The sequence below is a fragment of the Zalophus californianus genome, chromosome 10 (assembly GCF_009762305.2).
Source record: "Zalophus californianus isolate mZalCal1 chromosome 10, mZalCal1.pri.v2, whole genome shotgun sequence".
NCBI lineage: Eukaryota > Metazoa > Chordata > Mammalia > Carnivora > Otariidae > Zalophus > Zalophus californianus.
The window spans coordinates 16,129,721-16,145,967 of NC_045604.1; the positions used below are offsets into that span (position 1 = coordinate 16,129,721).

General features: G+C 37.5%; 1 protein-coding gene and 1 non-coding gene across 2 annotated transcripts in view; both read left to right on the plus strand.

Moving 5' to 3' along the window:
- Nucleotides 1-16,247, plus strand: part of USH2A (usherin) — a 717,806-nt gene that overhangs the window by 614,333 nt on the left and 87,226 nt on the right. The window contains exon 60 of the mRNA XM_027612135.2: nucleotides 9,379-9,733. Within this exon, the coding sequence (XP_027467936.2) occupies nucleotides 9,379-9,733 (355 nt within the window). The remainder of the gene's footprint in view (nucleotides 1-9,378; nucleotides 9,734-16,247) is intronic.
- Nucleotides 3,464-3,554, plus strand: TRNAK-UUU. The gene is given in 2 exon segments: nucleotides 3,464-3,500; nucleotides 3,519-3,554. It is a non-coding gene; the product is annotated as a tRNA-Lys (tRNA).

The following is a 16,247-nucleotide window of genomic DNA, read 5'->3' on the forward strand; positions in this document are numbered from 1 at the left end:
TACAGAGAGCCCCTTATATAGTTATGGCCACGAGCCTGCAGTATTTCTGGGGAGGTTATGGCATGTAATTCCTGCTTCATCATTTGCCTCCTCTTTCTTGTATCACCACCAAAGGAAATACACTTAGCTCAAACCAAAGACGGGGTTTGGCCTAGGCAGATATTTTCATTAAATTGCAGGAAGCCAACTTGCCAATCCCATTTTGAAAATACCTGTCACTCTGCTCTCTCTAACCCCCTAAATCACTTCCCCTCAGTAATTTCCTTCCATTGTTTAAAGACTACCTCTAGATATCATCCTACAGAAAGGCATCTGCACTGATAAAGGGGTGTTGATGACTTTACAAACAAAATAATCTAGGAAGAATATGATTATTAATGCAATTGCTTCTGTTCCATTTACCTGTTACTTCGTTATTTGATTTAGGCTACTTTGTTCCCTAAGGTGGGGAGTTACAAAAGATATTTCTGACAATAGGGACAACACTGAGGTTAGTGTTGTGCAACCTGTTTACTGATAGAGTATATACATAAAGCCATCTTCAGCATTTGTTTTCTCCTCATAGTACATTTGGATATTGTAATAACGATTTTTCAGTATTCCCCTCTATCTTATATCTATAATGTTGTAAGTGGCAAAATCCCTCCACAAAATCTGACTTCCATGTACAAAATCCACCAAATATTTTTTTCTTAGGACTTTACAAAACACTTGATGAAATGATCTCCCACCATTTTAATAGACACAAAATTGCATGAAGTTTATTCTCATAAACTGTCTCTTTTAATAAATACAAAGATTGATCGATGTGCAATAAGAAAAAATATATACAAATACCTTCTAACACTGTAAAAGTAGAAATGAATAATGAACTCTTTTTGGGTATTTAAATAGTAAGATTTTGAAGGATAAAATCGGAGATAGTTTGGGTGGATGGTTAATATGGAAGAATATTCCAAGCAGGGCACTGCAAGTAATAATTTTCTAAAATGGAAAATTAAGCTGATTGAGTAAACTAAGAAGACATTGACTCAAAAGTGAAGAAATTTTTATACAATCAGTTCATGTTGTGTGGAAATATAGATATGGAGACGGAGATAGGTAGATGATCGACAGATGATAGATATATCAATAGATAGATAGAAATGTTCATATCTACTGTGAGGTCTGAGTCCTATTACCAAGGACCTTTACTATAGGAGGAGATATATGTCAAACTAAGCAAACAAACAAACAAAAAGAGAAATATAATGTGAAAAATATATATTTACCAGAAAGTTTACAGGAGAGAAGGATTCTTTTTGTCTGGAATATTTATGGAAGACTTCATTCATTATTCATGGATGAAATTAATGTCATTGGGACTTGGCCTTACAATATAAAAATTTAGTGACCATTATTAGAAATACTTTTGTTGGAAAAAAGTTTTAACAGGACAGAATATTACAAAGGCTACTTATCCTTTCTTTATGACTTACCCAAGGCGCATAAAATTTCCATCAATGAAAGTAACTACTATTAATTTTAATATACATAATATTTCTGTAAAAGAATCATATTGTTTATGCTGTTCTCCAATTTTCTTTGGGCATTTGGGTGCATGCGCATGCACACACACACACACACATACACACACACACACACACACACCTCACTTCTTTTAATGACTCAACTGTATTTTATTATATGGATGTGTGTCAATATTATTAACCAGTCCCCTACTGATGGCAAAAGAAGTGATTTCCAAGTTTTCATTACAACAGCAACTCAAAAAAAAAAAAAAAAAAAAAAAACACCTTTACAATGAGCAGGTGAAGGATTATTCTTAGTACTAGAAGTGCAGGGTCAAATTTTATACATTTTAAATTCCTATGGTTTGTAAGAATTTTAATTCTGGAAACTCCTGTCAATAGGGGGTCTTATCAATTTTTCAAATCTTTGCCAGTTCAATATTTTAAATGGCATATTATTGTTTTAATTAAAATTTTGGTTATTATAAGTGAAGTTCATTTATTTTAAATACTTGCTACGTGTGTGTGTATATAAATATTATATATCCTTAGATTATTTTCTTTTGGACTACGTCTCATTCATTTGTCTATGCTCTTTATATAGTAAGGAAATTCTCCCTTTAATGATCATATAAAAATAACACATCAATTATTTCTTCCAGCAATTTTATGGGTTCTACTCCTTATATCTAAATATACTTGATTTTGTTTTAAAGAATGAGACAAGAAATCTATGCATTTATTTTTTTAAAAAACTATCTAGTTTGTCAACATTATTTTATAATTCACTGATTTGAGATGCCACCTGTACAAAATCCCCATATATCATCTGATCCATTTCAGGATTTTGTATTCTGTTTCATTTATAGTGGACAGGATTTTAATAAGCGGAGCCTGATGGCAAAGTTATCTCAGGTGAATAAAATTAATAGAATGAACTAAATTCCCAATGCTGAAGGCATAGTGTTCAAGTAATTGTCAGGCTTGGCTGGAGCCTTTGTTATTTATAAGGAGAATTTTGACAATCAGCTTGATGGTAGATTTTAGAAGACTTGAAATACCAGGCTAAGGAGTTTAGATTTTTTATTTAGAGGCAATGTAAGCCATTGCAAGTTTGGGGTTAAAACAGAAAAGCAATGTGATAAAGTGGACAGAGCTTGGCATTTGTAGACAGAAGATATGGCTTCCAGGTGCTGGGTCCAACACTTGCTAGTTATGTGACCTTGGGGAAGTCATTATATTCCCCAGGCTTCATTTTTATATAAAGTTAGGCTAATAAACATATAGAATAACCTCCTAGAATTGTATTAAGAATTAAATGAAATAATGTATGTGAAAGTCCTGTGTTAAACATCAAGCATGATAAAAGTAGGAAGTCATCCTGGATGTACAATAAAGATGTACCATGCTTTAGGAAGACAAATCTGGCAGTTACAAATATTTAAGAACAAGGAAAAAGATTCCTGATAATAAAAGAAGCAGACTGCACAACAGTGTGCCTAGGATGATTCTGTTTTTCTTTAAATATATAGAGTATTTCTTTACATTTATATATGCACAAAAATGTCTGGAAACAACAGAAAAACCTTAACAATGCTTATCTCCCAGAGATAAGTTAAGTACAATCCTTTTATTTATTTATTTTTAAGATTTTTATTTATTTATTTGAGAGAGAGAGAGAGAAAGCATGAGAAGGGGGAGGGGCAGAAGGAGAAGCAGGTTACCAGCTGAGCAGGGAACCCAATGCAGGGCTCAATCCCAGGACTCTGGGATCATGACCTGAGCCAAAGGCAGACGTTTAGCCGATTGAGTCACCCAGGTGCCCCAAGCACAATCCTTTTAAAGTTGAGATCCTCCTCAACTTACTATGGGGTTACATCCCAACAAACCCATTGTAAGTTGAAAATACTCTAAGTCAAAAATGTATTTAATACACCTAACATATCAGGGGCGCCTGGGTGGCTCAGTTGGTTGAGCATTGGACTTTTGATTTTGGCTCAGGTCATGATCCCAGGGTCATGGGATCAAGCCCCATGTCAGGTTCCATGCTCAACAGAGTCCACTTGTCCCTCACCCTCTGCTCCTCCCCTACTTGCACTCTCACTCTGTCTCTCAAATAAATAAATAAAATCTTAAAAAAAATACCCTTAACATATGAAACATCATGGCTTAGCCTGGCCTATTTTAGATGTGTTCAGAACACTTACATTATCCTACAGTTGGGGAAAATCATCTAACACAAATAATATTTTGTGTTATTTTTGTATTTTATAATATATTTTATAAATTTTATATTTTAATCTTATTTTAGAATAAAGTGTTGAACCTCTCATGTAATTTGTAAATGAGATCTCATGTAATCTCATATAATACTCACATAATTGTAAAGTATAAACAGAATGGTTGTGTGGTTACAGAAGGGTTGGTTGTCAGTTGTTTACCCTGTGATTGTGCAGCTGACTAGAAGTTGCCACTCACTGCCACCGCCCTGAATTCTGAAAGAGTATCATACGGCATACTGCTGTCCTGGGAAAAGATCAAAATTCAGAATTTGAAGTACAGTGTCCCCTGAATGGCTATCACTTTCACATCATCATAAAGTCAAAGAATTATAAGTCGGGCCATCATAAGTTGGAGCTGCCTATACCTGTGTTTTTGCTTATCCATATTTTCTAATTCTTTTCACAACAAATGTATCATGGTATGATAAAGACAAAATAGTAAATTCAGTTAGTCCAGATGCAAATCAATCCTCACCCTGTTTATGATTTTCCTATTTCTCTCTTTCTGTAAACATCATCATCACTCTCTGTAGCAAGTTCTGCTTGGGAAAGAGAAACCACAACAGTCATCTTAACTGCGTTTAACATACATAATTGTTAACTAGTTGTAAATTTGATAACTAGATAACTGGAAGGATAAAAAGTGAACTCTAAGATATTCATGCAGGTGACAACTGCCAGAAACAGCTACTAGCCTTGGGACTGAGGCAGCTAGAATTCTTAAAACTCAGTAACTAGAGGGGAGCACCACACCCCCGCCCCATGCTGGGACCCAGACACCTGAGAAGGAGTCAGCTTCCAGTTGATGCAGGTGTCTGGGAAGGCTCGAGATAAAGATGGCTTTTCCAAGTGTTGTTAAAATTTTATACTCAAACTTCTCATGAGGAGGAAGGATTTGTTATTCTCAGGGTAAAAAATCCTGCCTGGAGAGATGCTCACATAATCAGCAAGCAAACACGACGCAAAGAGTAAGGAGCGGGTTCCTTTTTCCTTTCAGCCTTCTGCTCTCCCTCTGGCGCCCCTATTGGCAGAGCTCAACAAAGACTCAGCCGGTAAATCAGAAATGCCATTGCAGAGTCCCAGCTCCACCATCATAAAGCCAAAATATTGAAGGAAAGGGTTATTGCTCAGAGACAACAACTTAATAGTGGGTGCATTTTTCTAGTTAACCATGTGTCAGAGAATTTTGGTCTCTTCTTGTCAACCAGTCTGTCATCAGTCATTGCTTACAAAATGCTGTTTATTATAGTGTGCCATGCTTCCCCTAAGGGCTGAGAATATATAGATAAGTAAGAGAGAGTCTTCTCCTTCAAGGAGCTTGTAGTATGGTGTAGGATATAGAAAAGAAAGAAAATATATTACAATATAGTATGACAAGTGAATCAATAGAAAAAAGCCTTAGCACGTAGGAGAACATAATTCTATTTGAGAGAGAAGCAAGGAGAAGACTTCCTGGAGAAAGTGACTGTGGCGGAGCTTTAAAAGACGAATTGGAGTTAGCCTATAGAAGGGGGAGGACAAAGAATGTTCGGCGAGGCATTGCAGAACAGGATTGACATATCAGAGCCATGGGGGCATGAACTATCATAGAATAGAAGAAAACTATCATAGAATAGAATTTGATTATGACTGGAATAACAAATGGAATAAAACTCTGAAACATGAAGCTGGAGTGATAAGTATAGGCCAGTTGCATGGCAAATCACTACCGTTCTAACTGGGATAAAGTCTTAACACTTTTGAATGATCTTTGACGTCTCCTCCCCCAACACCAGAGTACTCACTCCACGAAGCTGAATGATTCAGCCTTCCCATGGCATTTTGTAAACCACACGTTTCCATTTCCTCTACCATCAATTGTAGTTCAGGATCTATCTTTATTCTCATGTGGTCTGTTGAGATGACCTCTTCACTGCGTGACTACCTGTTGTCATTCCCGTTCAACGCAGCCTTTATACGACTGCTGGATCTGTCTTCCTAAAAGCAGCTTTGGATGCCATTTCTATGGTAACTTCATTTGTATCATGTGTTATGTCTAACCCAGTGATTTTCATGTGCATAATTTGATGTAATTCTTACAGAAATGCTGGGACGTTATACACTATAAGGTTATTAACTGCAGTTTACAACGTGAAACGGAAACTAGAGAGCACAGGTCAGTTTTGCCCAAGGTCATCTAATCAGGTGGTTGTAGGCCTAGACCTACAACCTAGCTCCTTGCACTACAGGTATCAGGTATTTTGGATTTTGGATTTAAATCAGTATTCTTATTATTCCTCATAAGGTGAGGGTGGCAGTTTCGTAATCTGAAGTTGCTATGGGAAATGAACTGAGTTACAGGATTTTGCTTTGGTTGTTTTTGAAGACAAACACCGAGAACTGTTGCAGGGAATAGAGGGATAGTGAATTTTTTGGGTTTTGTTTTGTTTTTGTTTTTTTAAGGTTATACTACAGTAAGAAAACATAAGTATGAATCTTTTAAAATACATGGTTCATAGTTTTAATACTCATTTTTGTTTTCTTCTTAGTGTTAAGGAACCTTAAATTAACTCAAAGGGCATTCATTATTGAAGTATCTCCTAAATGAGTTTAAGCATAGAATAACCATTTGGCTATTCAGAGAGAACTGAAAATGTGATTTCCCTAAACAGACTGTTCAGGAGGAAACACTTCCAGTTAAATGAACAGTTGAAGCCTAAATCTTAAATAAATTAGGAATAATTGTGATCTACTTAAACTCTTCTGTTCAAAGTTTATTCAGACCTGAAGATATTCTATTTCTTAACACCACAGATGGAGCACTTACCTCAACATAATGTTAATTTTTTGATTATTCAATAGGGGTAAGAAATACTTAAGCAGGCTGCATCCTTTAATTGTTTTGGTGGATAAACTTGAAGCTAACATAATATTTAATCTCTCACATAGCACAGATTTTTAAAATTCATGCTTTCGGGCAATTTTTAAAAGAATGTCACAACCACAGCTACACCTCAATGTGGGAATTCATGAGAGTTTAATAAAAATTAATTGAATTGTCATAGAAGGATTGAAGCCAGACAAAATAGACAATTTTATTTCCCCATAGAAGTTTATGTTTGTTTGCTGTATTATGTTCCTTGCAAACACCTTTTAAAAACTCACTGAGAGGAGTCCTTGGCCGTGAGCCCTGTGGTCCTCATTAGAATGGATCCCTCCCAATGACACACCTGGTACCTAGTATCTGCAGCAAGTACAAAGGCCAAACCCTGCAAACCGACACTGAGTGCAGAATCTGGCCCACGCATGGTAGCAAGGAATAATGAGGTGGGTTGCCGAAACATAATTGCAGGTCACTGAGAGGTATCTAGGAAGCCTCTATAGTCTCCAGCAGGAGGCTTGTCATTGCTTATGCTTAGGTCATTGTGATTTATCAACTTGAGGATCATCAAATTCCCAAAGCCAGAGATTTTTAAATATCCTGCCTTTTTGTGAGAGGTACTGTCATTTACTTTGCCTTAATAACCTTTTCCATTTTGATGGTTAATCTGATATGGCAGCATGTGACTATCCTGGCATCTGAAGAGCATGTTCATTAAATACTCCTAACGGCCTGGAAAATTCTGCCTTATCCATCAGTCTCTCTCAACTACAGAGCAGAAGCTGAGTAGGAGAGGGTCATTTCTTGGGTATATTCTTCCCCAACCTAGAATACTACCCTAGTAGGTTAAAAAGAGTTAATAGAGATGAGGCAAAAGTGCAGAAAGCCATGGAATTACACGTCTTTTGGCCATTTGTTCAAAGAGATTATTGAATTTACGGGGCTCAGATGCTGGGAATACAGAAGTAGATCAACCACGATGCATCAGGAGCTTCCCCTTCTGATTAGGTCTGCAGCTAACCAGATCTTTGTTTAATTTTTTAAACATTTTTTTTTTATTTTTTGCATCATGACTTTACATCCAGGTAAGCAAATAACTGTTCCAAATGAAATATCAACTATTTGGGGCCATATTAACAACTGACAATTCCGTTTCTCTTGCTTAGATGTTTAATGCTCTATATATTGAGTACCAAAACAGTATGCATGGTCCTTAGTTTTTATATTAGTCAAATCTACAGATGGGACTGAAGAATCCCTTTCTCAGGCATTTGAAAGGGTTTTTTGAGCATACTCTGAATTTTACTAGGTCTTGGAGAAGACATCTAAAAGGAATTTGAGGGGCACCTGGGTGGCTCAGTTGGTTAAGCGACTGCCGTCAGCTCAGGTCATGATCCTGGAGTCCTGGGATCAAGTCCCGCATCGGGCTCCCTGCTCAGTAGCAGGGAGTCTGCTTCTCCCTCCGACCCTTCCCCCTCTCATGCTCTCTCTCTATCTCATCCTCTCTCAAATAAAAAAATAAAATCTTTAAAATAAAAGGAATTTGATTTTTGCCCTTCAAAGATCTCTAGAACAAATTCATATAATTTGTCATGTTATTTTCATTTATTTGCATTTAGCTCTATCTTCTCGACTCAGCCATGAGTTCCTTTAGAGAAGGAATGTGTACCTCTACCCCTGGTGCAAGGTGTGGTGGATATTAAGTGCTCAATAAAAAGTTTGTTGATGGATACAAGAAAGAACAGCCCTTGCTTTGCAGGGTAATGACTTAATTAAAGAAGAGAAAATTCAGATGAGGAGAAAATGCATGACATGCAGGATGTGAATTTAAAACATTTTTTTAAATATCCTGGAAACAGATGCAAAATAACATTGTGCAAGTAAAAGAGAATTAGAACCGTGGGCTTCTCTTTGTCATTCCTCATCCTTCGGTGTGCTAGCCAGGATTTTTTCACACAAAGATCTTGTGGTTCTAGGAGCAGTAAGAGGGTCACTCTCAATGTGCAAACACTTTTCAAGGCTCTGCATTCCTCATACATGACCAGTGAGAGTCATATAGCCAAGTTCAGAGTGAGTTTGAGAGCACATTAGCAATAGACGTGGGTACAGGGAGACAAACAAATTGGAATACTTACTGCAACCCAGCTACTATGGAAGGGTAAGAATTCCCAATAATATCAACTTCTAATAATTCCGTGTAGTATAATTTCCAGTTGTGCAAAAAATAAAATTGTGCAATATAATGCATATGCATATGCACACACTTACACACATATTCATAAACAAAGATCCACACATTTTTAATGTGTTAATAGTACTTATATATATGCTTCTGATTTTTTTAAAGTTTTTAAATAATGTATGTGTTTCTACATATTGCATGTGCAATTTTTTTAAGGAAAAATTTCTAAGGTAATACAATAAGATGTAATTATGGGTGGTGTTGCATTGTTTAAATGTATTTATTCCTTTTGTGTTTTCCATGTTTTCTATGAAATATATTCCTTCTATATGATTAGCCAAATATATTAAAAAATACACTTAAAAAAAATGATCCTGAGTCAGGCCTCTTGTATACTCTTCCATCTGGTCTTCATTATGCCCCTTCAGAAAGGGGCAGTGGAATTAATAACAAATTTTTCTGAAAAGCAATTTCTTATTCTACGTGCAAACCTTCTTTTCAAGCATACAGCTATCCCTGATTGCCTTCCTGGTCTCCTTTCAGACGTCCTGCTGGTATTGAAGAGGAGTCCCTTTTGTTTGTCTGGTCAGAAGGAGCCCTTGAATTCACTGATGCTTCAGATACTCTGATGCCTTTCACACTCTACGAATACCGAGTCAGAGCCCACAACTCCAGGGGCTCAGTGGAGAGTCTGTGGTCATCAGCACGAACCCTGGAAGCCCCACCTCAATCTCTGCTGGCACCTTGGGCACAAGCCACCAGTGCTCATTCAGTTCTGCTGAACTGGACAAAGCCAGAATTGCCCAACGGCATTATCTCCCAGTACCATGTGGTCTACCAAGAGAGACTGGATGATCCAACATTTAACATCTCTACTGTGCATGCTTTCACTGTGATGGTAAGAACTTAGGAAAAAAGAGTAACAGATGCTTAGAGTATCTGGTTAATATGTTGAAATTGATTCTTTATCCAGCTTATCATTTTTCTTCAGTTAGAGCTTAAATACATTAAAATCTTTCACATGTGAAAAAGAGCAATGTAGTCATGGGGAAGGTATTGAACTGAGTATAAGGGACGTTGGAGACCAGTTTGCAGGCCACAATTAATTTGTATTACCTCAAGCAAATAAGTGACTCTTTTCTGGTGTGATTTCCAAATCCATTAAATGGGGATACTAAATGTGTCTCTGTATACCTAATGGGTATGAAGCATAGATAAAATTAGACAGATACAGATTCAGATCAGATATGGATATAGACAGATGTGATATTATTGGCTCTTTGAGAAAAAAATTAAGTTAAATTTCTAGATCTATCTATCTGGATCATATAGATATCACATGCACTAAAACTTAGTGGTGATTTTTTTCTGGGTTGATCACCTCTGGCCCATAATACAATTTAATTGAGTTCACTACTATCTTCTGAGAGCTTTCTTTTCACCTGGCATAGGCTGATGTTCTATGGGAGATACATAAACAGGATGGTTCTTGTATCATGGAGCTTTCTCTTTTATCATACTGCAGAGATGAGAATTGAACATAAGAAAAAAGTAAGAGAAGTAGCGAATTATAGCCTATAATTTCCACCACATGGTGATTCAGATCCCAAATTCCACCATCTACCAGCTGTAAACCACAATACAAGAGAGAATATCATCTACCAAAAGTGTTAGCTAAGAAATGCTCTGAGATGTCAGCAGGAAACCCTCAAACTGAAGAGGCTTCATGGAGAAGATGAAATTTGTGGTCTTAGCAGTTAAATACATACAGTTTTTAAGATGTGCCAAGACCTTGCTAAATATGAAAATCCCTCACAATAAGAAAAAATAAACAGCATAAAGCATTATTTTCAAAGAGCAAACCATGTTTCTATGCTACCAATCTAGGCACCCGAATATACCTGAAGGTTATCTTATAAAGTATAACATTTATCAAAATATCTAAATAATACTGAGCAAACATATTGTAATGAAACTCTGAAAGAATAGTTGTAAATGAATAGTTTAAAGTACAATATTTTCTCCCTGTCCTTATGTTCAATTTTTTCATATGACTAAAAAATAAGCAGTCTGTGAATTAAAGAGATAATGTTAATCTTTATTTTATTTAGAATTCGGAATTGGTACTTTATTTTTTATGTTACATGTAATTATCTTTCATATTACATCCTCCTAGAGCCTTCATTATAAACCTTAGAAGAGGTGTTCTTAAGTGCAGAAGATCGTTTTTAGTTGATATGTGATCCATAGAGAAATCTATAACTTCTCACCATATCCTTGGAATTCATGTTCTAAACTTCCACCTGAAAGCAGAATCCTAAAAAATAAAGTAAAAATACTGAAAAACCCTTGACAAGGGCTTTCTGAATGACATACTTTAAATATATTTTTATTAAAGGCACTAATATTGCAATAATTAAACCTCTGATTTTAAAAAATGGCTTTCAGAGGCCTGAGCCCAAACATTTAATTTCCTAAAACAACTTTGTTGGAATTCTCTTGTGGAATAGCCTCTACATCATTCCTTCATAGGTAGTTTCATCTCACAACACAAGATTTAAAGTATACAATGAGCTCTGTCCTGTATTTAATCTGCCAGGTTCTGTTTTTATCACACTAAAAAGTTCCTAAAAGAGAAGAAGGCCTCTGGCCCCAAAGTTTAAGCATCACATGGCCCTTTATCCATGCGCCCTGCCAGTACAGTTCCCACCTGGCAGCCCAGTGTTGCTGTGCTCTTCCATTTTCTGAAGACTAATCCTTGTGCAATGCTAAAGAGAATAGCCAGAATGATCAGGAAACACTAATATTTCTGCACCCAATTTTTTTGTTTGCATCTGTGTGCATGTTCAGAGTGCCCCCTCCCCACCCATCTGGATCTCTGTCCCTGAGAATCCCAAGAAAAGATTAGGGTCATTAGGAAAGGCCCCACTTGAGCTTGTTAAGCAATCAAGGACATCTTCCATAGAGCAGTCGGGCCAGTGTTCAGACATTGTGGTTAGTAGGCCAGATTTCCAGGGCAGGAAACTACTATGACTCTTTATGGGCTGACATCTTTGAAAGAAAAGAATCAGAAAAATAAACTATTGTCTTTGAGCTTCACACATTCCTATATCCCAAGAGAATGTGTTTGAGCCTTTAAAAAAAAAAAAAAGATATTTAAAGAAGGGGGTTCTACCATGTAATTCCAATTCCTCGCCATCAGAGAAGAATGTTTCTTTATGCTACCCAAATCCTTCCTCCTGTCACTTAAGTCCATCCCTTCCTGTTCAGAACAGCATGACTTCTCTAAGCCAGTGCAATGAACCTTCAGGGTCAAGAACAGATTATTGACAATTCAATCCAATTTGGCAAGTAGTCATTGAGCACTGTATTCAGTATGCCAATACCCAATACTACAGTCAACTGTATTGTTGAAGGCTACCATGAGACTGGGCCCTTGGGCAGAGCAGAGTCTGAAGGGGAAGTTGAGTAATCAAGTCTGAGGCACACTTTATTACTGCTGGGCATTTCAGATTTCTAAGTTTCTTTGCTTCGGAGTTTCTGCTGCTCAAGTTCTAATGATTCCCTTTCAAGTCTCTCTCTCTGAGTGTCTTCCTGGCTCTACTTAGTTTTTCTCTAATTCCTATACTAGCTAAACATTTTTACTGTCTTCTTCCATGTCTGTGCCTGCCCTAGGGAATATTTCGAGCTTTTGTTTCACTGACCACTCTGGCTAAAAATTCTCCAGAGCAACGGAACTACATTTTCAATTGGTGAGGCACAGAATCCATCCTCACAATTGAAGGATTGCAGTTTAATCCACAGACTTGCAAGAGGTATCACTAAACAGTCTCATTTAGTCTCTTGTTTATTGGGATCCTATCTCTGCATGAAGGGCCACCAATAAATTGCCTATAATGTGGTGCCATCCCTGGCTTGTCCCAACATCCCCCCAGAGTTGTTTATAGACAGGTGGACGTTGCTGGGAGAGCCACATAAAACAGGTGCAATGGATGCATGAATCCTCTCGATGGTGGCAATGGATGGAGAAATGGCAATGGGGGCCCTCCATGGGGGCGGAGAGCATATGTGTTGGCAGCAGCAGCAGCAGCAGAGGCAGCAGGAGGTGAGAAATGGAAGGAGCGTGGGCTTTAATGTATCACCAGCTTCTCTCCCAATTTCATGAAAAGTTTCATCTCCCAAGTAGGTTCTTCTAAGGGGAAGAGAGAGATACCTAGATGCCTAGGGTCTCTTCAGACCAACACTCTCCACTACTGAAAACAAGCTCTAAGTAGAAGTCCTTAAACTCCCTTCCCAGTTAGCTCTGTGATGAATTGTGCAGTGTCAGGAGAGAAAGTGTATTTAGCCTTGCTTGGCATGCAAGAGTTCCATGGTGGTATTTACAGGGAACACTCCTGGCGAGCTTGGCGATACTGCTGCCACCATTCAGATTTGTTTGCTTTTTCTCACTGGCACCTGCCATCGCACTGGCAGAAATAACTTGGGATTTAAAGGCAAAGGTGGTTTACCTGTTAGTCTGTGCTCTCAGTATATCCCTGCTTACCCCACAGGGTTATGAAACATCAAGCCCAGATCATACATTTGCCCAGTACCCTGAAAGATAGATGGTACTTCACTCTCTGGGTAGAATCAAGCATACGGTGCTGAGGGGTAAGCAAATTATATGGGTCACTAAAAGTTGGCTTCTAATCTGGAAATAAAATCCAGAATTACAAACTCTAGTTTCTAGATTTTAGTTGCCAAACTCCCTTGCCCAAAGTCAAGGAAGAAGTATTCAAAATTTTCTCTTGTGGTTGTCTCAAATCTCTTCACCATTAAGTAGATCTGTGGGGGGAAATGAGATGCTTCATAATTGCCGTATCGTGGAGAGTTTGTGAGTAAACTGATTAATTTGTTTTTAATCCCATTTTTATTTTGGTTTAGTATAATGTAAAATTTTGCTCTTTACATATGATCTTAATTAATTGTAGCTCTTAAAATTTGATGGCTCTTAGGCTTTTCTCCCCTTATTTACAAGACAATAGAAATGCACTAGGAGATCGAGGTATCTGTAAGGACTCCTTCAGTGACTATCTTTCCAAAATGAAGAAAAATTTGGTAATAAGAACAATTACTGTACTTTTTATATCAGTTCTACGAGCTGAGATTTTCACATTTTATAATGTAACTGTGTTACTCATTCTTTATATAAAATCATAAAATAGAGGTAGATAAATGTCACACAAAACAATAACCACTTATTCGTGTGACCCATTTTGTTGTATTGTAATGATGTCTTTGGTCTGACATTAACTTTTCATTCATTAGCCTTGCATTACCTTTATCCCATTTTTCTAATATGGTACCAATCACAAATATGTATCAGGGATCTGCTTTGTGCTCAATATTACTAGAGATGCAAACCACATAAGTCTTCTTGAACTTCATATAAGTACTTTTTTAGAGAGAACTTTATTTTTCTCAAACCACTTTATTCCAACAAGCTTCCTCCGGGACTCCCTTGCTCAATCATCACTGATTTCCAGGGCAGGTCCTATGGTTTTCCAGCCACATTCAGTGACAAGGACCAGCCCAGTTTTGGTAATCAGGATTCATTTCATTTTGAGTGTTTAAAAAAAAAAATCTAGTCTAAAGCCTGACTTGTGTTCAAAGATCTGCAGTAGAAAAGAAAGGACATGTTTATTTTGTTTATTTTCTTCCCTCTTCTTTAGTTCCCCTCTTCTCTTGTTGATGTCCCCAGGACTGTGGAAGAAAAGAGAGAATTAGACAAAAAGGAGCAGAGCCTTACTCATGAATCTGTCTCTTACTCAACTGCCAGTGCTTCCTGTGGGGTTATATGGAGATCCTGCATGGGAAGCTCCATGTTCTATGTTCCCTGATGCAACACACTCTCTGGCTAGTTTCTTGCACCGTTACTGCCCCCCAGAGATTCACCCCACAACCTCTTTTACTTCTGGGTTCTCATCTCCTGAGCAGTCAGCTAATACTAGGTCCTATTTCACTGAAAAAAAAAAAAAAATACTCATTCTTTTCTTGACATCCGCCAAGGCTGGGGAAAACTCATTCTACCAACTAAGGAAAGTACAGCTTGTCCAGCCCTATCTTCTATACTTGACCTACCACGCTGGGTGAGACCCAGCCAGCTTCCCAACTTCAGAATTCATCAAATAAGAAGCAGGAAACAGCTTCCGGACTAAGCCATGACCCCCATATCTTGGGATCACATAGGAATCTCAGAAGATGCTTCTCCACACTAGTAGCTGCATCAGAATTACCCTGAGTCTCTTCAGCTCAGTAACAATCCTCATGAAAAGAGTAGATTGTCCATCTTACATTTCTTGCAGACACCTCTCAATTCCTTCAAGTTGTTCTCTTGGATATGGCTCCTATGCCTTGAGAGAGGGGTATGACGTATCCCCATTCCTTCTTCCCAAGTAGTAAGGAAATAACCTGGGGAAGCTTCTCTACAGAATTCCCTTCTTCAACTTGCTTTTCATGAACCAGGATCTTCTCCTATATAGGTTGTTTTATATAGATCTTCAGAGGAAGGTGGACTTGAAGGTATAAGGCTGATTCTTTCTCTCTATAAGTCCTGTAGAGGTATGTCTAGCAGTTCCAGTAGAGTTACTTATCACTTATTTTTTCTAAACTGTACTTATTACTCCCTAATACATCCTGTTCCATAACTAAAGGGATTTATCATCTTTCTGGTTGCTCAAGCCAGATAATCTTTGAGTCCTCCTCCTTCCTTAGTTCCATGTCCAGTTATCACTGAATCCTACGGATTCTGCTTCTAAAGTGTATCTTGAATCCTTCTGCTTGCAGACCACATTAGGTTCTTCACACATGTTGTTCCTCCTCAAATGATCATGTTCTTACACTTCAAATAGATCTGTCCTCCTCCTTGATTGTAAAATATGAACTAAAATGTTACTTAACTCACAAGGCTATTGCAAGGGCTAAATATATTAATGCATATGCAAAGTACTTTAGAAACTGTAAATGGCAATGTAAATAGGATGTAAAACTTGAGAAGTCCTACTATTTGGACTAACAGAAGCTGGAAGAAATGAACAAAAGTAGAAAAAGTTTTGATTTGCATAAAGCAACTGTACTAGTTTGGTCATGAATGAAAACCCTTACGTTTTATATATTTTAAGCACTCCTCACAACAAAATTCAGAGCTTACAAATTTAAGTATTTCTTGATACCACACTGTTAATTTCCAGGTAATGTCTCAAGTATTGGATTGGGCTCTATTTCTTTTCTAAGTCACCTGGAGCAAGAACATGCTTTTTGTGTCCCTAAGGTTTAGCACTGACCCATTTCCTCTTCTACCATAACATCTCAGTCTTGCCCCTCCAAGCATCCTCGTCAGGTGATTACCTCTCTAGATGCAGTTCTGTTTACCC